Source organism: Aegilops tauschii, chromosome 2 (genome assembly GCF_002575655.3).
Source record: "Aegilops tauschii subsp. strangulata cultivar AL8/78 chromosome 2, Aet v6.0, whole genome shotgun sequence".
In the NCBI taxonomy this organism is placed as follows: Eukaryota; Viridiplantae; Streptophyta; class Magnoliopsida; order Poales; family Poaceae; genus Aegilops; species Aegilops tauschii.
In genome coordinates, this window is record NC_053036.3 from 160,301,760 (window position 1) to 160,311,856 (window position 10,097).

The 10,097-nt window shown below is 50.0% G+C and overlaps 1 protein-coding gene across 1 annotated transcript; it reads right to left on the minus strand.

Annotated features, from left to right (window-relative positions):
* Positions 1-453: 453 nt before the first annotated feature.
* Positions 454-4,505, minus strand: LOC109731597 (protein neprosin). The gene is made up of 7 exons (XM_020290772.4): positions 3,996-4,505; positions 3,245-3,331; positions 2,894-3,148; positions 2,636-2,800; positions 2,149-2,202; positions 1,861-2,007; positions 454-1,180 (listed from the first exon to the last, which is right to left on the minus strand). Exons 1-7 carry the CDS (start codon positions 4,221-4,223, stop codon positions 803-805), a joined length of 1,314 nt encoding a protein of 437 aa, XP_020146361.1. The 5' UTR covers positions 4,224-4,505; the 3' UTR covers positions 454-802.
* Positions 4,506-10,097: the final 5,592 nt, after the last annotated feature.

A 10,097-nucleotide genomic window follows, 5' to 3' on the forward strand; every position in this document is an offset into this window, starting at 1 on the left:
ACTTTTTAGAGCAATTATAATAAGCTTATGTAAGCAGGCTGTAAGGATTAAAATATTATTTTTTTGCTGACATGAAGGGAAGAGAAGAGCAGAGAGATAAGGAGCCGGCTACAGAATAAGAGTCAGCTGCAGCACGTGCTCTTAGGCACTATATAAGAGTGGGAGATGGGCCATATATTAATGAAGTAGCTCATCTTTAGATCTTACTATTATATTTAAAGACTACAAGGTTGGCTATAGATGATATGCCATCAACTGGACCATGCTCCTACAGGTGATGGATGGATGGATGGCTAGCCACCAAACCGCACGCAAAAAGTTGGCATCTTTGCACGTCTTCCAAGAGCTAGCACTTGGTTACCCACTTTTCCCCAGAAATCAGAATACAAAAACACATGCTGGGAGCTCACACATGCGCACAACTTGACAGAGAGGTTGGTGACATGGGAGAAATAAAATAATCCAGCCCAACCAAACAGGCCTGTTTCTCTTCAGAAACTTGACCACACGCCTCCCCAGAACAGACTCAGACCAACATCTCTCCGAGGCAGAGAACAAACCCACATGATCTGTCAAACACTTGCCTTACCTTACCTAGAAGTTAATCAACTCCTCGAACCAAAACTTGAAAACAGAAAACCAAGAAGAAAAAAATCACAAAAAAGATATGGAAAAAGGAAGAAAGGCTTGGGGTGTGAATGAACTAATTTACTGGATAATACATAGGCGTCAAGGGGGTGCGTGTTGTCTTGTTGTTAGGGCTTGGGCAGCAGCAGTGGCAGTTCATTTCATTTCTTGGAGGCTATGGACAGTTGGGGTTCTTGCCGGGGCCCCCGTAGTAGAAGTAGGTGCCCCAGTCGCCATTGTTGCCGTTCTGCACGTCGTAGCAGTTGGACTGCTCGGTGAAGGAGCCGATCCCCCGCGGCGCCTTGAGGTTGTTGGACGAGTCCACCACCTGGATGTTCTTGAAGTAGCTCGACTTGCCGAACCCCTCCTCCGGGAAGTGGCCGCTGCCCATCTGGGTGGACGTGTGGCTGCCGTCGGGCTCCGTGTTCACCACCTCGCCGCCCCACTCGATCATCGACGCGCTGTCCGCCAGGTACGAGAAGAGGAAGGACGGCCAGTAGCCCAGCACGTAGTCGTTGCCGAACTGCAGCCACCAGTTGCCCTCCTTTGGGTCCTGCATTTTTGCAACCAAAAAACCGCGATTCGCGCGCGCATAGTTAGTTATCGGATAGGATCATGATCAGGAGATAGATGTAAGTTAGCTGCCTTTTTTGTGCTATCATCATAGTATCATGCACGAGCAAAAATAAGTGCTCATCCATTGTAATGCACTATGAAAAAGGTGGCTCCCTTTGATGAAAATGCTTTGAAACAGCTTTTGAAAATGACCAGGGAATAAGATCTTGTTGCCTATGCAAGTGGCAAATGATAACACGATGCCACATGGCAATGCCGGTGGCAAGTGCTTTCTTTGTTGTTCAGAAAATGAACATGCAAGTGTCATGGCTGGCAGAAGAGACATATTTCAAAATTTCGATCGCAGGGACGTAAGTAATATTTTATAACAGGAGAAGCATGAACACAGGTGGAATATTCCTGATTTTTCAACTGTAAACTAGCAAGCATCAGCGTGTGTGTTGGCAGGCATAGATCCAATACTACCACTACTTGTGTGAGGACAACTGTGAGAGCGTCCACTGTCCCCAAAGAGGACAGGGCCACGGTTGTTGTGGCCTTGACATAAGCCTCGAGAAAGACCAAGAAACAGGTGGGCATGCACCATGCATGTATGTATAGATTCCTCTGGCCCCATTCACGAATCTGATCGGCATGTGAGGGGCGCTTGTAATTTACCTTCCATACCAAAATGTTGATATCATATTGGGAGCCACCATAGTTGGAGATAGGGAAGATGCTGGCGCCCATGGCTATCTGGTTGTTTGTCTGGATGAACCCCGAGCAGAGCAGGTTGTAGCACCCTGTTGCCTGATACGCATCGCTCTACGGTATTTGCACAGCAATACAAAAGTCAGTACTCAGGCCATTCCAAAAGATAGGTATGTATGTTTTTGAAAAGGTATGTATGTAGATCTAAGCAAGAGGACAAGAGGGGGACTGGGAGGAATGTGATGTTTATCTTACAGTCCAGTAGGTGAAGAGTCTGGTGTTGTTGTCTCCATACAAGTCTGGGCTGACCTGAAATTTTGTAGAGCACAGACATAAGCCACAAGGGAAGAGACTAACTAGAGTCACAGCTTAATCAACCCAGCATCATAAGCAATCTTATCACTTACTAGCTCCTAAAAACAGTACTACCACGTGCTGCTAGTGTGTACAGCTCAGAAAGAGAAATGCTATCAGATAAAATGGGGAATGTAGTCCAGTCTAGCTTCTACCACCACCAAAGTGTAAGGGTCCTTTCAGCAGTGCACATACCATTATTGCAACACAGAGGAAATTATTGAGCGCATGCTGCAAGGAGGAAATGCTCCTCATAATTGAGAGCATGGAAGGAGGAGAAGAACAAGAACAAAATTGGAAGCTGAAGCACAACATTTAATGGAACTTTTTGACTACTGCTAGGTGGTTTTCTTTCCCCCTATCTCATGTAGCATGCCTCAGCTCTCACCTGCCACCCTGCTTCAATGCTGTTGAGGTCCTGCCCAAAGGAACCCCCCAGGATCCAAAGCTGGGAGAGGCTGAACTCGTTGCCCTGCTGAATGCTCGGCTGCCACACATTGATGGTGGCCTTGGCTCCATAGTACTTATCCCCCTCCACATATGCTATTGCATGCTGAGACACAGTCAAAATGACAGGGTTAGACGTATCAGTGACCACTTGAACAAGCTAGTTACTTGCTGAATCTTGAATGGAGCATGGCTGTACCTGGTGGCCGTTCTCGTTGAGCATGGCAGGGTCGACGGACGAGGGGTTCGGGGTGCTGAGGTGCGTCTTCTTGCCATACCTCCTGATGGAGCTGGCCCTGAAGACGTCCTCCTTCTTGGTCCTCCTGATTGGTATGGTGTTCTCTTGGCACAGGCCGTTCTGGTGCCACATTTGGGTGATTGTCTGAGTGCGCTGCTTCTGGGACGCGACCTTGGATTCATCATACAGGCCTTCTGGGTGGTAAGCAGGCCTCGTCTGAAAAGCGCGGCGCCACTGAGTGTTAGCATCCATCATAACGTGTGGGGGAGAAGCTGTGAAAAAGGGCAGTGGTGGTGCTGGAGAGAGAGGAACCTGGATAGTATGGTTCTTGAGCAAAGGGTGGTCGAAGGCAGGCTGGCTGGAGATGGGCACGCAGTCTATGATGTCCCCATCCGGGCTCTGTTCATTTCTCAGAATCAGTTCTTGCAATAATCAATCAATTAAAAAAAACAAGACATGGTGCTAAATTCAGTAGAGGAATGCAGATTAGAAAATGCAGCATTGGCTTCAGAGCATCAATCAGCCAACAGCTGAATAAAAACATACAGTACATGTAAGAGACTGCCCCCAAAATTGTGCATTTCGAAGGAACTGAAAGAAGAACACTAGTAGCAAAATACTAGTAGTATGATTTGGCCTAAAAGTGACTGCTGCAGTTCTCTCCTCCAAAGAAAGGAAAGCGAGCAAAAGCAGGCGTGGCTCCTTTCAACGTCGAATGAACCCAAGAAGCACGGGCACCCATAAATTCCCCCCCGAAAGCAAGCCTTTTCCCTCCGGCGACGGACAGACAGAGATTAAATGCACGACGGGTGCACTCGAGCGAGCAAGAAGAAGCAGTCAATCAGCGCTTCCAAAGCAATGCAAGCGCGCGCATGAAGCCCATAAAAAAGGCATCGCCTTTCTTCGACTTCCATGCCGGATACGCGCCGTCTCTCTTTTCTTTTCATGGATTCATTCACTCGCTTGAGCAAGCAAAGCAGGAGCAGATTGAACGCGCGCCGCCGTTCCGGGGAGGAACTAGAGGAGGGAGACGAGACGAGACTGGAGGGGTGGATGGATGTACCTCAATGCTGGCGAGCGGCGCCTTGTTGAGGCGCTTGAGGTGGTACTGCACCTGCCGCTGCCTCAGCAGCTGCCTCCGCCGCGTCAGCCCCCTGCCACCGCTCCCCGCCGCCGCTCCCTCGGCGCAGCAGGCCAAGAGGAGAAGCGCCGCCGCCATGACCGCCGGCAGAACGGCGAGGCGGCGGCGGCGGCGACGGGAGGACGAGAGCGCGCACGGCGCAGCAGCCATGGGCACGGGCCAAGCGAGCGCTCACGTCACGCGCGCACAGTCGCACCCGCGCGTGCTCTGCTCTGCTCTGGCCGACGAACGGGACGACGAGGCGAGCAGGAGGACACGGGGGTGGAGGAGAGAGATGGCGCGCTTAAAAATCGGCCCGTTGGTGGCGTCGCTCTCGCTTCGGCAGCCGCGCCCGCTGCTCTCTCTCTCTCTCGCTGCACAGTGCGGTGCGTCCGAGTAGAGTAGGACGGGAGGCGACGGGGAGAGAGAGAGAGGCAGAAGGAGGAGAGGAGCAGACATGGCGTCGCGTCGTGGCGTTTAAAGCTGGGACGAGAGGAGGCGACGGGACCCGGCCGGGTCAGGCTCGGCGGGCGGGGCCCGGCGTTCAGCGTCGCGCGGTCGCTGGTGGAGCCGAGCCGGCACCACGACCGTGCTGCGGTGTGGTGTGTACACGCGCGGGTTCGGTTGCAGGATTTTGCTTCAATCAAGCGGAACGCTCGTTGGTGCACCGTGCGCGTGGGGAAGGGTACAGTGGTTGATTGACGGACGCGACGAGTTTCCATGTACGTACTCTTCTCCTACGGCACAAATTTTTTTTTCTGAGAAGATTAGGGCGCAAATTGGATATGTAAATTTGTAGGATTTTGTTTTGATACACCCCTTAGAAAAGGTTGCCGATTTCAATGCACGTTACAGATGAAGATTAGAAAGTATCCGCAGTCAAAATCCCAGGATGATATGGTCTTTGTATCAAGCTCAATCTATTCAATACGTTTGATCTTTCCTTGCGAAAAAGGATAAAAATCATTTGATCTGCAGGTTAATATGACGATAGCCTGTTTAAGTAACTTTAAGATCCGTTCAAACTTTTAAGGAGCGTGTACCAAGCAAAACTATAATTTGTATGGTACTACCAACGTGGGTTGGATCCAAAATAGATTAATACATGTCAACAAAAAGTACTCTATTTTTATACGTATCATCGAAACTATGTTTTAGGGAAAATGCATACGACCGACTTTATAAATAAAGCCACCAGGCAGAGTACCAGCGCACAACACCAACCAAACGAACAAACACAGAGTAGCCCCACAGTTCAAAGGGGAGATACATGGCACCCACGCCAGCACACGGCACGCAGGCCGGAAAGACTGAAAACGACTTAGCCAGCAACTAGTCGAGGCATCGCAAAACATCTAAGCAGCATGCTCCTGTCTGGATAGAGAAGATGCCGAGGCCCGAACTTTAGAGATCAGGAGATCAAGAGCATCCCGGTCATCCGTCTTAGTCAATGATCTCCACTGCTGCAAGAACACACATGATTTAAATAAGCAGTCAGCAGGCTTGGCAGGGAAAACATGCTCGATGGTAAACTTATTCCTAATCGTCCACAAAGACCAACAAATCGCTCCAAGTCCAACCCAAAAACCCCTTTTAGTAACTCCAACCAGATGATTAGCAAGGGCCCGGAGCTCAGAAAAGGACGAAGGGTCCCAGGGGACCTGGAGCCACGATCTAACACAACTCCAAACCAGCTTGGCCAAAACACACTGAAAAAATATATGATCTGTGTCCTCTAGAGCACCACAAAGGGCACAAAACTCCGATCCCGGCCCATTCCTTTTACGGATTTGGTCCGCCGCTGGCAGACGACCTCTAAAAGCTTGCCAAAGGAATATCTTAACTTCCGGGGGAATACGGGCCCGCTAAACCTGAGTAAATCTATTAGTGGGAGATCCACCAATAAGCTTAGAATAAAGAGATTTAACCGAGAAGCGACCAGAGGAAGTATGGGGCCACACCGCCGTGTCCGAGTTCTCCGAGAGCGTAGGGAAGAGAGCAGAAATTCTTTACCATTCTTCGAACTCTATAGGAGAAAGGGAACGCCGGAAGGCCAGATCCCAGTTGTTAGACGAAAGCTCGGCAATAGAGATATTCGGGTTAGGACAATAAGAAAATGAGTGTGGGAAAACTCACAGAGAGCGGTGAGTCTCCACACCACCAATCAAGCCAAAAACGAACAGACAAACCATCCCCGACAACAAACTTAACATTAGCCAGAAACAGAGGTCTGACTTTAACCACATCCTTCCAGAATTGTGAGCCTCCTCGAGCAGAAGCAAATAACGGGCTAGACTGACTGAAATATTTAGCTTTAAGAATGGAGAACCATAAGGAACCAACACCATTTGTCATAATCTTCCACCACCACTTGATTAAGAGGCACTTATTCATGACGGCAGTGTTGATAAAGCCCAACCCCCCCCCCCCCCAAGGTTTTTGGGTCTACACATAAGTTTCCACTTGACAAATCTATATTTGCGCCTATTGTTAGCCGCATTCCAATAAAAAGTGAAGGAAATATGCCCTAGAGGCAATAATAAAGTTGTTATTTTATATTTCCTTATATCATGATAAATGGTTATTATTCATGCTAGAATTGTACTAATCGGAAACTTGATACATGTGTGGATCTAGACAAAACACCGTGTCCCTAGTAAGCCTCCACTAGACTAGCTCGTTAATCAAAGATGGTTAAGTTTCCCAACCATAGACATAACTTGTCATTTGATGAACGAGATCACATTATTAGGAGAATGATGTGATGGACAAGACCCATCTGTTAGCTTAGCATGTTGATCGTTCAGTTTTGTTGCTATTGCTTTCTGTGACGCCCCCGATTCAATCGTACACTAACCATACATGCAAATGTGTACGATCAAGATCAAGGACTCAAGGGAAGATATCACAACATAATTCTAGACACAAATTAAAATAATACAAGCTTTATATTACAAGCCAGGGGCCTCGAGGGCTCGAATACATAAGCTCGAATACACAAGAGTCGGCGGAAGCAACAATATCTGAGTACAGACATAGGTTAGACAATTCTACCTTAAGAAGGCTAGCACAAAAGCAACATCGATCGAAAAGGCAAGGCCTCCTGCCTGGGAGCCTCCTAACTACTCCTGGTCGTCGGCGGACTCCACGTAGTAGTAGGCACCCTCAGTGTAGTAGTAGTCGTCGTCGAAGGTGGCATCTGGATCCTGGGCTCCGCCATCTGGTTGCGACATCCGAGAAGAATGGAAAAGGGGGGAAAAGGGGGAGCAAAGCAACCGTGAGTACTCATCCAAAGTACTCGCAAGCAAGGATCTACACTACATATGCATCGGTGTCAATGAAATGGGTAGTATATGTGGACTGAACTGCAGAATGCCAGAAGAGAAGGGGAAAGCCTAGCCTATCAAAGACTAGCATCTTCAAGCAGCTCCAAGCATCTTGCAGCATCAGAAGAGATAAGAGTAGCATAAAGTAAAGTAGTAGTAGTGTTATCAACTTCGGCCAGAGATCCTTTCTCGACTCCCTGCGAGAAAGCATCCCAGAGCCATACCATCCATTTCTCATCACAAGTATCCAGTTCTAGCTGTATCGATCGGGATACAACTCCAAGTGTCCATTACCGTAGGACAGGCTATCGATAGATGTTTTCTTCCCTGCAGGGGTGCACCAACTTACCCACCACGCTCGATTAACTCCGGCCGGACACACTTCCTGGATCATGCCCGACCTCGGCCAAACAATACGCCGCAACCCGACCTAGGCTTAATAGAGAGGCCAGCACGACGGACTAAACCTATGCCCCCAGGGGTCATGGGCCATCGCCCCGGGAACTCCTGCACGTTGCGAACGCGGCCGGTGCGCAGACCTAGCTACCTCCTTAAAAAAGGCAGGTGCTTACCAGTCCAACCCGGCGCGCGCCGCTCAGTCGCTGACGTCTTTTAAGCTTCGACTGATGCATACGACGCAGAACGCCCATACTATGCCCACGTGATGGTTAGTGCTATCAGGCCAGAGGCCCCTCGGATCTAATATCCAAACCGTTAGTGTGTTGGTAGTGCGGTCACGAGCAGAGACTCACGAGAGATGTGACCCCGTCGCCCCGTCTCGAGGACCTGCGGCAAGGGCTAAGAATGCCCGGCCACGCCTCGTATTCAGCTCTCGGGTACCCTCCAGGTCAACCCGTCTCCACATCACTCGCGGGTACCCCTCAGGGGCGACCCGCCTTTCCAAGTAACAGTTGTAAAGTCCAAGTATCCGTGTGTCCAAACACCAAGGGGAAACTTCGAGGAACCACCCTCAGTGTATTCCACTTGACATAATCATCAAGGTGAACATAAGAGGAACCACCCTCGAGGTTCAATCTTGAGGGGTTGCACGACAGAGTCGTATCGGAAGTGGTTAAGGAGGAAATCAACCTCGATGACCATGACCGAATAGCTACACTACAGAGATCTCATCAGGAGTGATGTATGAGGTGTCACCCTCGGCACTCGATGGTAACTCTGCAGAGTCGAGCAACAAAAGGGGCATGATGTGATGTGAGGTGTCGGGCTCTGGTCGTTCATCACGTTGATCGAGTCGTCGATGATGAAGCAGGGGCAACAAGGACAAGGTGGGGGTCACTGATGGATCACTAACCAACCTATACTAAGCAGTTTAGGATAAGGAGGTACGGTAACAATAAGCAGGTTACAAAAGTAGGCAATCCATCAGAATAGGAGCAAACAATAACAGTAGCAAAATCTAATGCAAGAATGAGAGAATGGAATGGGCGATATTGGCATGATCAAAGGGGGGGGGCTTGCCTGGAAGCTCTGATGAAAAGGGAGAAGTGTCGTCGTTGACGTAGTCGATCAGAGGGGCACCATCGGTCTCGGGGTCTACCGGAGAGAAGAGGGGGAAGAAACAATAAATATAGAGCAAACAAAGGTACCACTAAGCATGACATGACGAAAAGCAGAACTAGGGTCGACCTAACGTAGTACTGCACGATATAGGTGAAGGGGGAATTCAACCGGGAATGTTTTCCAGGTTCCGGACCTGTGTCAGACAGATGACCGGAGGGGGAAAGTTCCATGTTCAGCATGCTAGGGGCATGTGACAAATGAACGGACCGCGTATTCAGATTCATTGGATTTTTCTGAGCAACTTTCATGTAGAAACATTTTCATCCGAGTTACGGTTTATTTTCTATGAATTTTCAAAGATTAAACCATTTTCTGGATTTATTTGTATTAACCGAAATGGAATATGACGTCAGCATGATGTGTTGATGACCTCAGCAGTCAACAGAGCGACTGACCAGGTCAAACCTGACCAGTGGGTCCAGTGGGACCCACATGTCATAGACAGAGAGCTAACAGAGTTTTAAAACTAACTAAACAAAGTTATTTAGCAGGTAGGCCCCACCTGTCATAGACTAATTAACTAAACTAATTGTTTTAGTTATTAAAACATTTTAATTAGAGGATTAAGCGGTGGGGCCCGCACGTCAGCATCACTAGGACGCCTAGTCAGCACGTTGACTGGGTCAACGGTTAGCGGGACCCAGTGGCAGTGGCTCAGCGGCGTGGTCCAGGGCTGCCGCGTCAGCGCCACGTCGGACGGCGACCGGAGTCGTGCCGGCGACCATTCCCGCGGCGGAAGTTCGCCGGAAAACATCTACAAGGCACAGTTCACCGCGTGTTTGGTCGCGTTCGAGAGCTGGCGTCGGCGCGCATCGCGTGGTGCCACCGGTTGGTCTCGGGGAGGCTCGATACGATGACGGCGAGCACCTTAGCGGTCACCAGAGTTCGGCCATAGGCGGGGTGAGCGACAGAGGCCACGGGGAGGGGATCTAGCGGCACGAGCGGCCGCGGTGAGGGGACCTGAGCACGTTCCCGTGCTCGGGCGAGCCTGACAGTGACTACAGCATCGGCGGCGAGCAATGCGACGGAGCAGGGTTCGGGCGGCGATGGCAGAGGCTGCCACGACGCGGGAAGAGCACGGGGTGAGAGGGAGAGGGAGGAGGAGCTCACTAGGTGCCTGTAGGTGTGCTCAGTGGGC